The following is a 19,001-nucleotide window of genomic DNA, read 5'->3' as shown; positions in this document are numbered from 1 at the left end:
TGCAGTAAAACGTGTCTTTGAACAGGTCACGGGAAGCTCTGCAAATCCTTTCAATGCTGCCCTTTTTTTTTAGGACCAACCAACATGAAACATGTTCTTTATCAATCACTAAGAGATAATCTCAGAGTTTTAGGGACAATAAGATTGTGTTTTCAGATGGAGGGAGGGGGAATTAGATTACAGCTCAGCAGATTATTCCCATTCCTGACAGACATTTTGGGTCAGAACAAGGAGACTTAACATAATTTTCACTTTCTATTAACTCCAGCTGTTGAGGCAGATGAGCAGATATTTTAATTACAACTCTTGGGGTTTCCGGTCAATTAAACTTCCACGTCCTTACAGCTCTATCCATGAACTGTGAAGTAGAAGAACAAAATGCATGATGCTGTGAGAATGACATGTCTTCAGAATTTACGCCTAAAGTGTCCCCTCCTCTCTCAGGTTGTAGTTTCCTCCTCTCCCTGCAGCTCCTCCTGCGTGCCGATGAAAGCTGAAAGAGTTAAGAAGATTTGGCAGCCACCGTGGCAAGCAGCCAGCCGGTGAGGGAGGAACCGGTTTCCGGTGGCCAGAGAGAGGCAGGCGGCTCACTTGCCCTGGGATTAAATGGGATCGAGAGAGATTACAGTCCTCTCTCTCTCTCTCTCTCTCTCTCTCTCTCTCTCTCTCTCTCTCTCTCTCTCTCTCTCTCTCTCTCTCTCTCCCTCTCCCTCTCTCTCTCTCTCATGTTCCCTGCAGCTCGATGAGTCCAGCGTTCAGTCTCTGGGGAATAATTTCACATCACTTTTACATTCGCCTGCACCTTCTTTGGGGCTGAAACCTGCAGGAGGCGGAGGATTAAAGCGTGTTACATCCCTGAGGGGGGCAGATAGAAAGGTAAGAGTGTCTTGTTTGGACAGCTACAGAACTACAGAAACCTCCCAAGGAGCTTGAACCACTTTCTTCAAATTGCTTGAATGCATTAGGTGTGAAACAGCACCTGTCCAATACGACTGTCATAATATGTAGTCTTTTCAAGTGTATATTGACATATTTTATTGACTGTTCCTGATCTATCAAAGTCTCTTTATTGACTAAATGTAGGATAAAATGCAGAATTGTATCCTTCAGGATAACATATTTTGTCTGCTGCATGTGTCCGGGTCACCAGAGCAGAGATTACCCTTACATCTCCGTCACACTTACGAGCTGTCGAGAAGTGTGCCATTAACCCCTGACCCCCTTTCACACTAACCACTGATGGAGTTCCCACCTGATCCTGGGTCACGCTCACGGCTGGATTACTGATGAGGCAACTCATAATACAGAAGGGAGACGGAAGTCTTTCTACACGTCAGACCGTTGTGGTTAATTTGCAAGGAGTAGATCCGGCATAAGAGGATAGGTTTAGTTCTCTGTCTTATAAACTTTACCTTGTTTCAGGAGTTGTATCCTATTGCATCCTATTTTTGTACTCTGAATACAGTTTCAAACTCTTATGTGTGGGATTTTAAACACTACATGTTTGCCACATTACACACAAATATAACTTATGACATAATCTACCTACCCTTTTATCCTGAGCTTTAAAGGAATTCCTCTTCCCTCCTTGGTTCACATGTCAGGCTCATTTCTGTGCCCTCCTGCTCCTGAAGGAGAAATAGATAGTTCTATCATATCCATGCTGTGAGTTAAATGATGGCTGATTGAATCATGCTTTATTGTGTATTGCTTTTACAGGTTTTTTCCAGTTCCTGTAAGCAGTCTGCAGTCCGTGGTTGAAGTCAAAGGTCGGGGGCCAGTGACCATGAGGCAGGCAGTGGAGGCTCAGGTGTTGAGCCCCCACTGTGAGCTGGGAGAGCACGGTCAGTAAAGGCACATTTATGACATTTTGATGTGTTTCTTTTACGATACTCTTATAATGTGCCAGTGTATTATTTGTTTGTATGCTGCAGGCCTGCGTCAGATCCTCACAGATGTCATCGAGGAGGTGAGGAAGTCGGTAAATCCAGACATTGATGGAGCAGAGATCCTCCACAGTCTGCTCAACGCCTCCTGGCTTCAGTCGCTGCTCAAGGTCTGAAGATTCTCTTTATCCCAACAAAATGTAAAGATTCTTACTGTACTTGGAAAGATGGATTTACAATATCAAGCTTGTTTTCAGGTTTACGAGTGTCTTCAAAGGTACCTGAGGAACTCCCCAGCACCTGCTCTGGACTATGCTTCAGGACTCTCACTTCAGGTTACACTCATACTACATTTTTATCAATAAATTGTTGATCATATTCTTGTTTTACCTGTGGATTTATGTTCTTATTTGTCTGCGTAGTTGCTGATAGACATTCGATCGCTACCTGGCTGCTCTGAAGACGCCAAAGAGCTGTACCGCCTCCTGAAACAGCCGCACCTGCAGGTGAGGAGTTGTTTAGGTAATAGTCTGAAAATAGCCAAGGTTTACCCGAACTGTAAGAGCTTAAAACCCAGAGTGGTTCATTAATCATTGTGTTGTCCAAAAACAAAAAGGATCAAGTTTGTTGCTTTTTAATTTGGGCTGTATTGGGGTGTTTAAGTGGTTGAGAAAAAAAGACACTGATCGGTATGTTTTATAGGCTCTTCTCTCAGCTCACGATACGGTGGCCCAGAAGGACTATGAGCCTGTGCTACCACCAATGCCTGATGAACTGCCGGATGACGAGGAGGCCACGAGGATCGTCTGCCTGGTCAAAAACAAGCAGCCTCTGGTGAGCAGAACAGCTGAAGCCTCCTCATTATATCTTAATATATCCAAACTAAAAAAAGAAGTCAGGTATGGGCCTTTTCATGCTGTGCATTCAGGCTTAAATCCAGGTCACATTTTGATGAGATCATTTATGAAAGTCTTTTTTTAATCTCTCTTTACAAAAACAGATTTTCTGGGATCAGAGCAGACCATCAGATGAATTTCTCTGAGCTTAAACACAGACCTGAGATCATGAAGTCATGCCATAAAGAAAGATCATGTTTAACTTTGTCTCTGAGGCACAGTCAAGAGCTTTTTAATTTCCTGTCCTTATTTGGCCAATTTGATGATCCCATCATCAGGTTTTAATATAACCTGATAAAGCAGTTTCCACAGAACAGAATTGCATTGGATGCAGAAGTTTAAGGTGTTGGTATTTGAGAACTTTTGCACATGACCCAAAATGATCTGCATGCCTTCTTACTAACAAAGAGAAGAAGGAGAATATATTCTGTGATTTGAGTGCATCACTTTCAGCATACAAACCAAAACCACAGAAATGTTTCCCGGTTCTACTAAAGCAGATGCTCTTGGATATTTGGACATGTTTGCTCTTCTTTGCCAAATATGAATCAAACATCTGACTCAATCCAACAGGGAGCAGATGTTTGATTTCATAATCTCTCATTAAACTAATTGTCTGTTAATGCTACAGGTCATTTCTGACCGCAGAGACCCAAAAAAAGAAGGATTTTTAAAAGAAAACAAATAGTTAAGGGTGTTTTTTATTAATAATCCCTGCAAGATACTTAAATCCAGTCCTCTTTGGGTTGTTTTGTATTGATATTGTTGTTCAGAGGATTAGAGAGTAATCAATGAAGCGTTAATCAATTTTTTTGTTACGTTCCCAGGAGAAGAAAAATCAAGCCAAGGGAAATGATGCAGGGGACTCGAGTAAAAGCATTACTAAAGAATTTGTGGACAAATCAAATTAAAAAAAAGTAGTGATTAAATATTATAAATGTGCTTTTTTCTGCACTAAAATTCTGTATTGATACTTTTGCCTTTGAGTGACTCTGTTGTCTCACAGCTCCGCAATCAACAGAGAGTCGGGCTGTCTCTCTCTTGCTCCTCCTCCCCATGCACAAAAAAACGCTCCAGAGTTGCTGCCTGCAGCCACTGGGACACCTTGAAGCGTCTTACCCGACAGACGCTCCATAGAGGTGGTGCGTTCGGGGTTCAGAGCCCTGCAGCTGGAAACCTGGATGCCAATTGGTGTAACGTTCGAAGAGGCAGCTTCCCACAATCTGAACCTTCGCGTTGTACAGCAGCGGCTCGTCCGTACCCTCCACCTCGATTTAAAACAATGAGGAGCTGTCAGGTGTGCTGCAGCAAGCCGGTGAGCAAATGTCGAGTTTGTTACACCAACCTTCTCTGGGAGCAAAACCGCTCTGCACCTTCTGTCTATAGTTCTGTCATGATCGGTAAGACAACTTGAGTTTTCATCAACCATCACCCCAGCGTCGTCTTTCATCCCGATTAATAATGTCTGTTTTTTCATTGGAGACAACGTCATTGAAGAGCTAGACAGCGGGGACGACTCTAATGACACCCAGTCCCCCCATCCTTCAGCTCAGCGTTGGACCGTCTCACCCCCCTGCCTCACTGTACCCTACTACTCCAACGTGGACGACTACCTCCCTCCAGGCCTTCCTCCAAGGCTCCGAAACCAAAGCCCTCGCGTCCGAACTGCTCCCCCAAGCCCCATGCGTCCTCGCCGTGGCCGTGTGGTGGATCTGCCTTCTGTCCCCCCTGTTGAACTTGCCAAGCAGGAGAGTCTAGATGAGCTGAGGTCGACCGTGCAGCTTGCCGCCAGCTCCATGGAGAGCAGCACCAAAGACATCAAGCTCCTTGGAGAAAAGATGGCCGCAGCAACTGAGCGAATGTCCGAGACGGTGCAGGACAACTCACAAGCCTTGGCGCTCCTCACCCAAGTCGTGGACCGGCTCCAGACGCTTCTCACCGCCAACAGCATCCCAAAACCTGCAGCTCCTGACCAAGACGGAACACCTAAGTCAAGCCGATCCCCACAGATCCAAAAGAAACGTCCATCCCTTGCGCATCAATCCAGATGTTCCCTGCCTTCACCGCCTTCCTCCAGCTCCTCATCCAGCTCCCTCAGCAGCTCCCTGGATGCTCCCTCCACCTCTCAGGGTACCAGCTGTCTCTCTGTGTCCTGCCATGGGTCGCCAAAAAGTGCTTTGAAGTCCAGAAACTCCACGTTGCAGCAGAAGAAGCACCTTCAGGGTGTGCCGAAAGAGTCCAAGCCACCCCAGAGCAACGGACTTCTCGAGGAGCCCAAGGAGACATCCAACAGCCTGAAAGGACGTCGATCACCGCAGAGAAAGAAGAAGAAGAAGAAGAAGAAAGCAACTTGAGAGAGAAAAGTACCAAATGTGGAATCTTTGGGTTCCTTCAAGCTGAATCTGCTGAGTGGCCTGCAAACACAAACAGTGGTAGCTGGAATTTATTTTGTACTTCATGTTGGATCATTTCATCCTTTCACATCTCCACGCCTCATTTCAGGAAGTCATCAGTGTTCATTTGGTGCTTCTGTTCGTCTTGTTTGTGAAATAATCCTTCCAGACATCTCTTCCATTTCACCCTGCAGTGTCATCGCTTCCAAAAGACTGAATCACTCAAATTAATATTCATTCGTGAGATTTGATTTGACCTACACTTTCCTGTAGTTTATGTATTCTTTGGTTTTATCTTTTTTGTGCAGGGAGCGACGATAAAGAGAAACGAGATCTCCGGGGAGATCTTCATCGCTCGAGTGATTCATGGAGGGCTGGCAGATCGAAGTGGTGAGCCGTCTCTTTCAAGGATAATCTTATTGTTCTGAACACTTTGAATCTATTGGTGTTTGTGTGTGTCTGTCTAGGTCTGCTGCATGCAGGAGACAGGATCGTGGAGGTGAATGGTTTTCCTGTTGATGGGATGGAACCTGAGCAAGTTATCCAAGTGGTGGTAAGTCCAATTTTTGGTTTTGTGCACTAACATTTTTCTGTCTGATGATGAGATACGTTTAGGAGCCATTCATGTCTGCTTATTCCTCCATATTTGTTTCTTTAAAACCAACCAGCAAGCAAGGTCACAAGGCACCATCATGTTCAAAGTCATCCCCATCACAGAAAGGCCGGTCCACAATCAGACGATGGTAAACCACCTCCTTCGCCTCTTCTTTTTTTAATGTATAAAATCATAGAACATCACAATGAACTGAACTGTCTGCTGTTAGCTGTACGTCCGGGCCATGGCAGACTACAGCCCACAGCAGGACCCGACCATCCCCTGTGCGGACGCCGGTATGAGCTTCAGGAAAGGTGACGTGCTGGAGATTGTGGATCAGACAGACGCCCTCTGGTGGCAGGCTAAGAAGCTGCCTAACAACACAGCCTGCGCCGGCCTCATCCCATCCACCAACCTCCTCAAACGGTCTGGTTTAAAGAGTTTCTCTCAGTTCTGAATGCTTTACAAACCTCTTAGTAAGGAGAGTAGCAGAATTGTGATTCAGAGCTTGTGTAGAATATTTGTAAAGCTGTAGTACATGCATATTAAAACCTGGATTTGCATGTTGAAACAGGAAGCAGAGGGAGTTCTGGTGGTCTCAGCCTTATCAGCCACATGCCTGCATACAGACCTGTGAGTTCAAACACATTTCCTTCAACAGTTTCAGACCCGACAGTCCCTGCAGTGCTTGGGGTTAAATGTGTGTTTTCATTGTGTTTTCCTCATGCTTACTGAAGTGAGCACTGTAGAGGAAGGTAAGGAGAGAAACAAAACACAGCTTTCAGAAGTAACTGATTTATATTTTGTAGGAGATGCAACATTTATTTTCTTTCTCCCTCACAGAAGAAGACCTAATGGCCATTGATGAGAAATGTGTTGAAGCAGGTAAAGCTCCATCTGTCACTCGTGGGTCTTTTTAATCTGTTCTATACAAACTTGCTGCATGTCTTTGCTGCTTTGTGATTAATTTCTCTGTTTATGTGTTTTTTTTCTGTCAGATGAGGAGGCTTTTGAATCTGGTAGGTAAGTCTTTGTTGATTTAATCTGTTCTAACTCTTTGTACAGAGTTACTCCAACTAAGCTTTCTCTAATCTTTATCTGAAACATTTGTTTTTCTGTTTCTTTTCAAAATTCTACTTCCGTCTGATCGGGAACTATCAGAGGAGCTCAAAGAAGGTGAGAACAACACAGATTATTTCTCTTTTTATCTGTCAGTGGAGGAAAAAGTCACGGACCAAACATGTTGATTTAGGGAGGTCAAGGAAACATTTAAAATGATTTTAAGTTAATCACAATTGGTGCATTGCATCATGGGATTTGCAGAATCCATGCAAAAATCTAAGTCAGGATATTTTGGTCACTTCTTATATTCAAACTTTCCTGGTCTGCAGAACTTCATTTTTAATTCCTTTTAATTTGCTGCTCTTCTTTTTGCAAAACCAGAGGAGGATGACTACAGCAGCAACACTGAAAGCATCTATTTAGGTAAGTATAACATGCACAGAAACAGTCACATCTTGTGTTATATACAGCTAAATCTGAATTCATTCATCCATTAATTAAACTTTCTCTCAGCGGGCTTCAGGCGCAGCATGCGTCTGTGTCGGCGGCGCTCTCACAGCACCACCCAGCCGTCCTGCCACACTCGCTGCCCCAGCAGCTGCTACAACGCCCTCAACAGCCCCTACGAGGAGGTGGTGCGCTACCAGCGCCACCCACAGGACACACACCGCCTGATCGCCCTCATAGGTACCGTTACAGTTACCTTACAGTTATACTAAAGCAGTTCTAGTGATCCAACAAGACTTTATTGAGAACATTTGGATTTGTTTCAAAGATGCTCTTTAATTAAGATTCCTTGATTGACTGATTGATAAATTCTCAGGTCCGTCTGGTGTTGGTGTGAATGAACTCCGGAGGCGACTGATTGAAATGAACCCCAGCATCTTCCAGGGAGCAGTACCACGTATGTTTTGATGTTTTTCTCCTGCCTAGAAACAATAAGTATCTTATAAAGCCATGAAAGTCCTTTTTTCTCCCTAAGCCTCAGATCTCTTTGCATGATTTTGATATTTCATAAAATCTCCTTCTCCTTTGTCCAGACACGACGAGAGCACCCAAAGGATACGAGGAGTCTGGCAGAGAATATCACTTCACCAGCCGAGAAATCTTCGACAACATGGTTTACAACAACAGGTACAGCAGACTCTGCTGTGAGTCCATCAATTATAGACATGGACTTTCAAATTCACGTAACAATGCTTATTCAATCATGGATTCTGTCTGCAACACATTTGACCAATTATACTCACTGACATTTATTTTTTAAACTCAGACATGAACTTTTCATGCAGTTTTAATCCCTGTGTTGTGTCCTGCAGGTTTCTTGAGTACGGCGAGTATAAGGGGAATCTTTATGGCACCTGCATCGAGTCTGCGAGGGAAGTTTTAAACAGCGGAAAGATCTGCGTCATCGACATCGAGCCAAATGTATGAACATGGAAATGTTTTGCAACTAACATTTAAGCCCTTTTCTCTATTCATTTTTGTTATATCTCTTCATTTAGGCTGTACAGGCAGTGAGGACCCATGAACTGAGGGCGTACCTCATCTATATCAAGCCTCCCCCTCTGGACCGTCTCAGAGAGACAAGACAGGAGTCTTTAATCACCACCAACTACTACGTCAACAGACCATTCAAAGTAAACACCCCTAAAGGACAAGATTTTATTTTTGTTCAATTGCCAAATTTAATTTGTGAACCATATTTCCAAGATGTTTGTTGGTGATGGCCCTGCAGGTGATTTAAAGTTTTTAATTGTTTCTTCAAACAGGAAGAAGACCTCCAGGAGATTGAAGAATCCGCCCGGAAGATCGAGTCTCAGTACTGGCAGTTCTTCGATCATGTGATCATCAACGAGGATCTGCAGGATTCCTGCGTGAATCTGCTGACAGCAGTGAGGAAGGCACAGGATGAGCCGCAGTGGGTCCCTGCCAGCTGGATACGACCTACCGCAGAGTCGTAAGAGAGAAGGGCAGGAGTAGGAGACGACAAGGCTGAGAGGGATGTGACCCTGCTATCATTGCAGCCATCATTTTTTATTTTCTTTTACGGATTCTTCACTGTGAATTCTCAACATGTCAATCAATTTCATGACTACATGACATGTTAAAGATGAGTAGGGCATGAAAGAAATCCTTAAATCCTAAAAGACAAGATGGATCTGGACTCAAGCCCAAAGAAATCCCTAAAACTGTGTCAGAGTTTAATGTCAGAAGTTCAGATCTAGAGATAACTAGACTGCACAAATAGTTAACATGTGCTTATTGGTGCTAGGACTTATCTTTTAAACAATGCAGGAGCATATTTTTCTGTGCTTTATTGTCAATTAGGAAAGGCACAAATATCTGCTTTGAACACAGCGTTCTTTAGGAAATTATTCACCCTTTAAAAAACGCACAAAAAGGTTCATTTCTTGCCCTGTTAGCCACTCCACTAAAGCATGTCCTAAAATGTATGTTTACAAAGTAGAGAGGAAAACTGTTTCTTTTGTAATGTTTATTTGAAATGTATCATTATGAATTTTAGAGTTTCTTGTGGTTGCTGTGTGGTTGTATTTTTGCATGCCAAAAGAGTATTCAAGATTTACAAAAAAAAACAAAATAAGCTATGCATGGCACAAAAATTACACTTTGTGTCCCTTTTTAAAAAAATACATGAAAAGATGTCATAATAAAAAAAATGTTCCAGCAAAGTAATGACAATTTGATATTTGTATCTGGTTGTAACAATAATAAACTGCTTTTAAATGTCATCTTGTAAAGTAAAGTAGTTATGTGGACGTTATTTGTGTTAAATGCTACCAGAAGTCTTGTTTTTTTATTTATAATTATGTATTAATTTACTGGTTTATTTGTGAATATAACATGTAGTTCCAGATCCATACTCCACACCAGCTGGTGGCGCTATGCACACCAAAACGTTGCTGAGCGCCACAGGATGACAAGAAGAGGACGAAGAAGAAATGTGTGCCACCCGGAAACCCTTCCGGGTCATGTTTCAGTTCCACAGAGTGTAAATATATGAAGTCAAAGATTATAAAAACAGCACTCTACTCACTTTTAATCGGTTTAAGTGGATTAAGTATGTGTACCAGCTGACAGATGATTTAATTTTATGGTTATTTAAAGAACAAAAAGAAAAACATGGCGTCAGGAGGCTCGAAGGTAACTGATTTTCCTAAATAACGGTTACCTCTTATCTTGTAAACATTAGCTGTTTCTCTTCATTCTTTTACTCCTTAAGTCTCATTTGTTCCTATAAATATATGATGTTAATTTTAATACAATAACTGTTAATATCTCAATACTTTTTCATGATTACAGTAACTTAGAGTACTGTAAGTTCCTTGTAAAGCCTATGGGAACAATCTTTGTTTTCTATCTTAGAAAATGAGGCCCAGGGAGCTCCCCCCTCTTCCACAGGTAAGTCATATTGATCCTTTCAGATTTGTTTTAATCCTTGCCCAAATTTTCTTGCAAATCTTGCATTGCAGAGTACTGTTCAAGAAATGTAACCCCAATCAACACAATACATTTTAGTGCAAGAATGAGCTACCTGTGTGTATTCCTAGTGCTTATACCCAAGCAGAGAGCTTAAACCAGTTCAAACAGTCACACTTACTTGAGTTTCACTCACTCACAAACAAGAGTTGGAATGGGTTCAAGTCATCTGACCTCTGCCCTAAGTAATCCTCACACAGATTTAGCCGAGGACTTATCCGTGTCAGTCAGGATGTCATTTGTAGCTTCACTTCATTCTCCCTTGATTCTTGGGGGCGAATGGCCAGGAAGACCACGGTAAGGTTTTGTAATCCTATTGACTGTGTGCTGTAGCAGAAGACGGCTTAGAAGCACATATAATGTTAGTTCAAACTGTTTCTTTGCACTTTTGGTGCACTCTGTCCTAGACTAGGTAATTTGTTAATGGTGTTTACACTGCCTCTAATGTGACTAACACCTTCCAATCCAGTTTTACTTACTGCAAAGTGTCTGAGTCCTTATGGCTGTGGCTGTTCAAACTACATAAACAATCACTGTGACTTATCTGACTTCTTCTTCACTCTTCAGAGAGGACAACGAGCACTTCCCACAATGCCAAGGTAGGTTAATTGCTACTGTGATTTTACATTGTCTCTTCTGACAGCAATTATGCTAAGCCTTTTTTTTTTCTTCTTCTCTTCTATTTGTGTGGAAACATGAAGCCAAGACACAGCTGGTGAGTCAGGAGAGAAATACAGAAACTGTATATATATTCAGGATGTTTGCATCATATATTTATTCTGCCGCTGTTGTTCTGATTTACCTGTATTAATCCCTTCATAGGAGATGTACCAGCACCAAAACACAAGAAGAAGAGAGGGAGGAAGGAGACAAATGGAGTGGATGATGTGGATGGTACGTACACTAAGTGTCAGGTTTAGGTTCTTTAAGGTTTAAGAGCCAGATCACCTCAACATGATGACTTTTAATATTTACAAGAACATATCTGACTTGAAATCTAACAAGCAAAAGTCAAAGGTGTGTTTTACTGCAAAGAGATTAGACTAGCTCAAGCATGTTTACATAATCCATTCTGTTGCTGATCCTTTCTGTCGCATAAACTACAAGGATAAGGACCACATACTTCTTTTAGAAGCACCCAGAGCTGGTCGAGGGAATCTGATGATATAGGTCACTTCATGTTAAAAGCAATGACCGCAGGTTGGATGATTATTTTTTCATGAACAAAATTTCAGTTTCATTGTTCTGCTGCTCCTGTTTTAGATCAGGGGATGGAGATGGGAGGCGTCGGCAGCCGGAGGGAATCTGAGGTTGGAGAGCAACTCACACTTGAAGCCACATCAGACGGACCGCCACAGAGGAGGAAGAAGAAAAAGAAAACTACAGTGATAGGTAAACCCTCAAGTTTTCTGTTAAAATGTATTGAAGATGTAAACAATAAAATCAAGGCAGACAAGGAGCATTTAAAGACATGTATGTTTGTGTGTTCAGATCTGGAAGATGACCAAGCCGAACTTGTGAATGGAGACACTGCGGATCAGACAACAGATGGAGAAGAAGTGGTCAAAAAGACAAGGAAAAAGAAGTACGACAAAATTAAAATTATAATAAAAAAGGTTTTTGTCCTCTTTTTTTCTATCTCTTATCTTTATCTTTGTCATTTCAGGAAATCAAAAGTCATTGAATCACAGCTTCCTGATGAGCTCGATGTAGCAGAGGATGATATCGTTACCGACACACCTCCTCCGATTCCCCAGCATTCTCTGTTCACGGCCCCGCAGGGTCAGAGCCAGCCGGTGGGGAAAGTCTTTGTGGAGAGGAACAGTGAGTAATTCAGGAGGAAGTTTAATCTGTGTCAATGGTGTTGAGTTGTACTTTTAAGAGTGTGTGTTTTTGTGTGCAGAACGTTTCCAGCCTGCCGACCGCTCAGACTGGAGGAAAACCAGCGTCCAGATGGATAACATCACTGAATTTCATCATGTTCAGCCGCTCTGGACCACCAGAGATGTTTCTGTCAGAGTACACGAAGGCTTCAGGTGAAGGGAAATTGTCCCTTAAAGAACATCTGGAAACATGTGGCCCTTCTCTTAGCTGACCCTTCATCCTCTCCTTTATTTACTGTGCAGGGTGTTTGGTCTGTACTGTCACGGCTTCCTCGCAGGCTACGCGGTTTGGAACATAGTGGTGGTGTACATGCTAGCCGGGCAGCAGCTCACCGCTCTGTCCAACCTGCTGGAGCAGTACCACAGCCTGGCTTACCCCTCCCAGTCTCTACTCTACATGCTGCTCGCCATCAGCACGGTGGCTGCCTTCGACAGGTAAAGCTGATGCATCATGAAGGCTAAGTGGCAGACCAAGCCAAAGATATGCTGTAAACTGTTTTTTAAGGATTCAGATACTTTTCCGGTGTTACTCATTTTAAAATACAAAAGTTTGTCCGTGAAAAAGAAGAGTTTGTATGGAAAAAAATATCTAACATCAAGAAAACATGTTAGCAGCTTGTTTTGTTGAGTATGAACTTGTGTGTTCTTAGAGTGAACCTGGCCAAAGGCTCCATGGCTCTGCAGGAGTTCATGACACTGGAACCCATCGCTCTGGCCTCCTTCTGTGAGTCCACATGACACAAACATTTTTAAAGTTAATGTTGTTATTCCTCTCTAACAGATAGTGACTTGTTGGTTTGATTTGAATCTCTGTTCCTTTTTTTTCATCCAGTGTATTTCTCTGCGTTGGTCCTCTCTCTGAGCCAGCAGATGACCAGCGACAGAATTAACCTGTACCCCGCCTTCAACGCCACTTTATGGTTAGCTTACAAGCCTGTTTTTCTCTAAATATCTTATCATACAGGCAGATAAGATACATGAGGTTTAATTTTACTGTCTTTAGGCCACCAGGGTCAGAGCACCAGATTCTTCATCCATGGGTGACAGTCAACCTTGTGGTGGCTCTGCTGGTGGGGTTGGCCTGGATATTCATTGCTACCCGACCAGAGAAGGACTACACAGAAAGTGAGGGAGAATAACTTTTTGATGCTGTTTTAATACCAATTTTTAAATGGTTGGTTTTATCATCCTGTCTTTCCTCACTCAGGTTATCTGAAGGCCATGGAGATCGAGCCAACCAAACCAGAGGACAAATCAGAAATGACCGCCTGAGAAGAAAAATCTGTATACCTGCTTAGACACTGAGACTCTACAGCTTTATTGTCTTTTTGCACACATTTTTATGCTGTAATTTTTTTTACTTTGAACTCTGAATGTGTTGTAGATTATTTTTATATTTCTGGAATGTGATGTACTGTATGTGTTGTCTCTTTTATACAGTTTATCCTACAAATCCAGCAGTGTTTCTCTGTTATTTGATTGAATAAATAAGATGCTTATACACCAGAGTGAAGTCAATCTGTCTAAAAAGATTTTTTTATAATTTTACTTATCTATTTGATTCCTTTTTTTTAACTGACCAGTGTATTTTTTAATTAAGTAATCAATAGATATATATAATACCACATTTTTTTTAAAGATATAGATTCAGTTAAATGTAATAAAATCATTTTAAACTGTTGAAATATCATTTATCAAATATTCTCATCGATTCGCTCTGAGCTCGATTACTTTGGTCTGCCAGTCATCCAGACTTTGTAGTCAAACGCAGAGTCCCAATCTTGCCCCTGCAGTTCTGTTGACGTGGTAACGGTCACTGTTGACAGTTGAAGTGGAAATCTGAAGATATTCATGACTAAAAAGTAGCATTTCAAGAGAGAAGTCATGCTGGACTTTGCCATCTTTGCTGTCACATTTGTCATAATCCTGGTCGGTGCTGTTCTCTATTTGTACCCGGTAAGTTTGTGCAAGTTTGAAGTTAGCTCTGAGTTCATGTTAGCTAGACTACTACTGTTGAATTGACTGTTTCCTTGATGGGTAAGCAGAAACAAGACATAAACAATCATTGAATATCTTTAATAACTTAGTGCAAACCACCTTTCTCATTAAGGCTTGAATCCAACACACTTTCCATTCATCTGGTTAAATCAAACAGCATATTTATCAGTCAGATCTCTATCTGTAATGAGGCTTCTGTAAACTAATAAGAGGTGTGTGAACCCAGGTGTAGACCTTATGGGGTAACTTGATTTCTCATCATGTATTCAGACATCCAGAAAGGCCTCTGGCATCCCAGGTCTCAACCCCACAGATGAGAAGTAAGTTGTCAGCTGAACCCTGTTTCTTTTGGTAACAGAATCAACAATATGATGACCAAATGACCCTCCTCCCTCCTTAAAGCATGTTGATTGTCATGTTTCAGATTTGTACAGTTGGCATATTAACACTATACAGAAGATATACACATGAGATTGACATCACGTCCTTCTTCTTCTTCTCTCTCAGGGATGGGAACCTGCAGGACATTGTGAACAGAGGCAGTCTGCACGAGTTCCTGGTCAGTCTGCATCAGCAGTTTGGACCTGTGGCATCCTTCTGGTTTGGAGGTCGGCCAGTGGTCAGTCTGGGATCAGTGCAGCAGCTACGGCAACACATCAACCCTAACCATGCCAGTGAGTGCAGCTGCCTTCTTTATGCTTCCTTGGATTGATTTTTAAATGAATCAAAAGCTTCACAGAGCAGCTTTCTATTGTACATTTATAACTAAGCTTTCTTTTCCTTTCAAGCTGACTCCTTTGAGACGATGCTGAAGTCGCTGCTGGGTTACCAGTCAGGAATCGGAGGTGGGGCCACAGAGAACATACTACGGAAGAAGTCATACGAGAGTGCCATCAACAACACATTAAAGAACAACTTCCCTCTAGTGCTCAAGGTTTGTATCATTGATGACGAGTATTTATTACTGCATACTTCCTCCTGTCTTATCTTGATTTCTGTTATTTAGCTGGCAGATGAGCTGGTGGGAAAGTGGAAGTCATTCCCGGAGGATCAACACACCCCTTTGTGCGCCCACCTGCTGGGTCTCGCCATGAAGACTGTCACCCAGCTGGCTCTGGGAGAGAGCTACAAGGACAATGCTGAGGTCATTTCCTTTCGCAAGAACCACGACGCGGTGAGACTAACCAAGATATCTGGTTTGAAGGGAATCAATTTATTTTTGACTCTGTTCATTAGACATTCTCATTGATTCAACCTGTTAAAGTTCTTTTAAAAATGGCCCACTGATTTGATTTTTGTCTTCTTCTAAATCACATTGTTGTATCAGATCTGGTCAGAAATCGGGAGAGGCTACTTGGATGGTTCTCTGGAGAAAAGCTCCAGTAGAAAAGGACATTATGAGAAGGGTGAGTGAGGTTTTTCTCTGTTTATGATACATTCTGAGTTAAAGGATGATAGATGAAAACATTCTTGACTTTGTGCATCCCTCCGTTCTTTTAGAGTCTTGTAAATCAAGTTTGTATTCATTTAAATGTCTTCCTCTTTAAGTAAATGAAGAGGCATCATTATATTTCTCAGTGAGACACACGTGACAACAACACACTTTTGCTTCAAAGGAACTGGATTTATCTTTTAAGAGTTGTTTGAGGATTTACTGAAACTGCTGTTGTTTCTTTTTGAAGTCAAGAGAGTCTAGTTTTTGTCTAAGTCTTTATTTTGGTTGGTTAAGCCCCCTCACACCTGCTCTGTGTTGACATATTGGAGCCTCTTAGGCTGCTCAGCTGTGAAGAAACAGGAGGGAAAGTTTGCAGAGGCTCAGACATGATCTGTCTGTGACAGGAAGCTAGGAATAGAGTCTGAGAGCCGTTACAGACTGTGTTTAACCATCACCTTAATCAGTGAGCAGCAGATGTTTTAGAGGGGACTTTTATTGATTTATCTGCTAAAGACTCTTGTTCCTGGGGCTGAATTTTGAATGCTGTTTAAAAAATGTTAAAGCAAGATGGTCGCTTGAAATAAAGTCGTCTTCACCCCAGTGTGAGTGTAAGGCTGGTATTTCTGTTCATGTGTCTTTTATATATTATTTCCTCTCGGGTGTTCAGCTCTGTCAGAGATGGAGTCCGTCCTGCTGTCAGTTGCGAGGGAGAGGAAAGCCCAGAGGAAGCAGACAGTGTTTGTGGATGCTCTGCTTCAGTCCAGCCTCACAGAACGACAGGTGAATACTGATGGAGTCACACATTCCACTATAAACCCGAAAGACACCTTAAGGACCCTCATTGCTCCTGTTAGATCTAAAAAAAAAAGTGCTGAAACCCCTTCTTCTTTTTGGTTTCAGATCATGGAGGACTGCATGGTTTTCACTCTAGCTGGATGTGCAATCACTGCCAACTGTAAGTGACAAACAGATCTAGTCCTTGTTTTCTGACTGTTTGTATAACAGCTGCAAATATTATTATTACTTATTATTATTACAAATTGTTAATAATAAATAATAAATTGTTATTGACAAATAACTTCAAGTGCTAAAAAGACAATTTCACAAACTCCAAGCTGAGAGAAAAATATCACTTTGTTTTAATGTTTTGTTTTTTTTAAAAGATTACATTTTTCATTGCCTTTAACATTCCAGGTTATGTAATTTTAAGCCACCTACTTATTATTGATGTTCAACCTTCAGCTTGTCCATAAAAAGCAACTAAAATGTCCTACAACAAGAAAACAAATGCTTCTTCTGATAAATCCACAAAGTTTATTATTAAAATGTTGTGTTTTTGGCAGTGTGCATCTGGGCACTTCGCTTTCTGTCCACCTCAGAAGAAGTCCAGGACAAACTCTACCAGGAGTTGGAGGAGGTTTTGGGCTCTGATCCAATTTCCTTGGACAAAATCCCTCAGCTCAGGTAGGATCCAGAGACCCAGGTTTACATCTAATACATCTTAGGCTAGACACCTGGCATGGGTCACTGTGTTAGCATGATTTGAGTGGAGAAATTCAATGTCAAACAAATATTATTCAGGCCTGTTCAATGTGTTCAATAACCTCAATCCTATTATATTTCCATCCTTGAAAAGATACTGCCAGCAGGTCCTCAATGAGACGGTGAGGACGGCTAAACTGACACCAGTCGCGGCTCGGCTTCAGGAAGTGGAGGGCAAAGTCGATCAACACGTCATCCCCAAAGAGGTATCTGCTTTCCTGCTTCTTTTTTTATCTCTTCACCTCATCCTGTTAACAAAACTATGGTTTATGTTTTTGGTATGAACTTACATATTTACAGAAATGCTTTAGTATCTCAAATATGTTATGTTGTGTTTTGTCATATTTCAGACTTTAGTAATCTACGCTTTGGGAGTGGTTCTGCAAGACTCTGAGACCTGGAGCGCTCCATACAGGTTAACTTCACACGTCTTTACATTGTCATGTAAGTTCACACATTTTGGCTACTTATTACATTGTTTCTAATTTCTGATTCTGTGCCACCCTTCAGGTTTGATCCTGATAGATTTGAGGAGGAATCAGTCAAGAAAAGCTTCTGCCTGCTCGGGTTTTCTGGGAATCAGACGTGCCCAGAGCTCAGGTAAATTAGCATTGAAACTCCTTTAAGTACTGAAACAAATTTAGTCCAATCTGTTTTTAACTATTCCTCTGAGCAATGACTGAGCTAATGACAATGGGAGAAATGTTTAACTTCTGGAGCCACAGTTCTGCAATTTACTGCAAAAAGAAGCTTATGTGACTCTGAGGGTTCTTAGTCAGGGAAAATAATTTGATGAACCCTTCATACTTACATTTTGTGTTTACTATCAATCATAAACGTTCTCTCTGATAGGTTTGCGTACACAGTCGCTACAGTCCTGCTCAGCACGTTGGTGCGGCAGCTGAAGCTCCACCAGCTGAAGGGACAGGTCATGGAGGTCAGATCAGAGCTGGTGTCCACACCTAAAGACGAAACCTGGATCACCGTCAGCAGAAGAAGCTAGTCTTTAAATGAATCCTCCTGCATTTTGATTAAAACAATTACCAGCAAAGTATTTCATGAATGTTGAAGCCAGAGAAGCATTCTTTTTTTCAACCAATCATTCACAATAACTCTATCTTTTTTAAGATTATGATGGCTTATTTTCATCGTTCTCAAAATCAACATAGTTGAATCATTTCTGAACACTAATTCTGTTTTTTTACCTACAACTTTCACCTCTAGAATCTTTCTGTGATTGTCTTTCTGGTGCTTTTAACTGTAGATAAATCTGAGGCCTTACACACGTTATCACATCTGCTGTCTGTCCATAGAACAGATTTTTACTTGTTGAAAGACTCCATCTGTTAACTCTGTGGTTTAGTACTCCACAAAGTAGAAAGAAAAAACATTTGCTGCCAAGCACAACTGCCTGAAGTCAAAATTCTGTTTCACAATTGGTTCTGTTGTTTCTTTTTACAACCCACATGGCAGTCAGAAATGTCTTTCCCTTTTTAGACACAGCTGTATCTTACAAATGATTAAATATGTACAAGGGTTCTGAAGGTGTTTGTGTTATTCTTTTCATTTGAAAAATAATTCTTATTGATATTTTACTCACAAGACTTAATTTCTCTGATGTTAGTATCACATGTTGATGATGTTAGTCAGCTAATATCTGTGCAGCTGAGGGGCCCTTAGGCAAGTTTCTATTTCCTCCCATGATTCAGACCTGCTGCCCTGTAAACAAGCCTGTGATGAGGAAGTGATAAAATGAGAATCCTGCAAAAATATATAGATTTTTATTGCAAGCGTTTAATGAATTATGTTT

General features: G+C 41.7%; 3 protein-coding genes across 3 annotated transcripts; all 3 read left to right on the top strand.

The window, feature by feature from the left end:
* Window positions 1–97: 97 nt before the first annotated feature.
* Window positions 98–9,590, top strand: mpp4b (membrane protein, palmitoylated 4b (MAGUK p55 subfamily member 4)). Its single transcript, XM_034678064.1, has 22 exons — window positions 98–876; window positions 1,720–1,844; window positions 1,935–2,056; window positions 2,144–2,221; window positions 2,309–2,392; window positions 2,589–2,720; window positions 5,484–5,565; window positions 5,643–5,728; window positions 5,844–5,918; window positions 6,000–6,196; window positions 6,345–6,403; window positions 6,508–6,525; window positions 6,614–6,655; window positions 6,769–6,789; window positions 6,932–6,946; window positions 7,214–7,255; window positions 7,346–7,519; window positions 7,656–7,736; window positions 7,873–7,966; window positions 8,152–8,260; window positions 8,338–8,472; window positions 8,605–9,590. Exons 2-22 carry the CDS (start codon window positions 1,787–1,789, stop codon window positions 8,794–8,796), a joined length of 1,896 nt encoding a protein of 631 aa, XP_034533955.1. The 5' UTR covers window positions 98–876; window positions 1,720–1,786; the 3' UTR covers window positions 8,797–9,590.
* A 196-nt stretch (window positions 9,591–9,786) lies between these two features.
* tmem237b (transmembrane protein 237b) lies at window positions 9,787–13,734 on the top strand. Its single transcript, XM_034678067.1, has 14 exons — window positions 9,787–9,997; window positions 10,220–10,255; window positions 10,901–10,932; window positions 11,035–11,048; window positions 11,156–11,227; window positions 11,597–11,725; window positions 11,825–11,918; window positions 12,000–12,157; window positions 12,237–12,369; window positions 12,460–12,651; window positions 12,867–12,940; window positions 13,049–13,136; window positions 13,220–13,341; window positions 13,424–13,734. The coding sequence occupies exons 1-14, from the start codon at window positions 9,977–9,979 to the stop codon at window positions 13,486–13,488; spliced, it is 1,230 nt and encodes a 409-aa protein (XP_034533958.1). The 5' UTR covers window positions 9,787–9,976; the 3' UTR covers window positions 13,489–13,734.
* Window positions 13,735–13,979: 245 nt separating this feature from the next.
* LOC117808367 (cytochrome P450 20A1) lies at window positions 13,980–18,730 on the top strand. The gene is made up of 13 exons (XM_034678081.1): window positions 13,980–14,172; window positions 14,485–14,534; window positions 14,722–14,888; window positions 15,003–15,148; window positions 15,221–15,388; window positions 15,542–15,620; window positions 16,317–16,429; window positions 16,550–16,604; window positions 16,993–17,113; window positions 17,286–17,397; window positions 17,542–17,606; window positions 17,702–17,791; window positions 18,044–18,730. Exons 1-13 carry the CDS (start codon window positions 14,101–14,103, stop codon window positions 18,192–18,194), a joined length of 1,389 nt encoding a protein of 462 aa, XP_034533972.1. The 5' UTR covers window positions 13,980–14,100; the 3' UTR covers window positions 18,195–18,730.
* Window positions 18,731–19,001: the final 271 nt, after the last annotated feature.

Source organism: Notolabrus celidotus, chromosome 24 (assembly GCF_009762535.1).
Source record: "Notolabrus celidotus isolate fNotCel1 chromosome 24, fNotCel1.pri, whole genome shotgun sequence".
NCBI lineage: Eukaryota > Metazoa > Chordata > Actinopteri > Labriformes > Labridae > Notolabrus > Notolabrus celidotus.
Note: the sequence above shows the minus strand (reverse complement) of the source record. Positions and strands in the feature narration are given on the sequence as shown.

What these genes read in the sequence shown, in the direction of transcription:
- mpp4b (XM_034678064.1), top strand. Translation starts at nt 1,787, where the DNA reads ATGAGGCAGGCAGTGGAGGCTCAGGTGTTGAGCCCCCACTGTGAGCTG. An exon ending in AGCAAGTTATCCAAGTGGTG is followed by an intron (nt 5,729 to 5,843) that starts GTAAGTCCAATT and finishes AAAACCAACCAG; the next exon opens with CAAGCAAGGTCACAAGGCAC. An exon ending in ACGTCAACAGACCATTCAAA is followed by an intron (nt 8,473 to 8,604) that starts GTAAACACCCCT and finishes TTCTTCAAACAG; the next exon opens with GAAGAAGACCTCCAGGAGAT.
- tmem237b (XM_034678067.1), top strand. Translation starts at nt 9,977, where the DNA reads ATGGCGTCAGGAGGCTCGAAG. An exon ending in TGGAGTGGATGATGTGGATG is followed by an intron (nt 11,228 to 11,596) that starts GTACGTACACTA and finishes CTCCTGTTTTAG; the next exon opens with ATCAGGGGATGGAGATGGGA. An exon ending in AGAGAAGGACTACACAGAAA is followed by an intron (nt 13,342 to 13,423) that starts GTGAGGGAGAAT and finishes TTCCTCACTCAG; the next exon opens with GTTATCTGAAGGCCATGGAG.
- LOC117808367 (XM_034678081.1), top strand. Translation starts at nt 14,101, where the DNA reads ATGCTGGACTTTGCCATCTTTGCTGTCACATTTGTCATAATCCTGGTC. An exon ending in AACACGTCATCCCCAAAGAG is followed by an intron (nt 17,398 to 17,541) that starts GTATCTGCTTTC and finishes GTCATATTTCAG; the next exon opens with ACTTTAGTAATCTACGCTTT. An exon ending in CAGACGTGCCCAGAGCTCAG is followed by an intron (nt 17,792 to 18,043) that starts GTAAATTAGCAT and finishes TCTCTCTGATAG; the next exon opens with GTTTGCGTACACAGTCGCTA.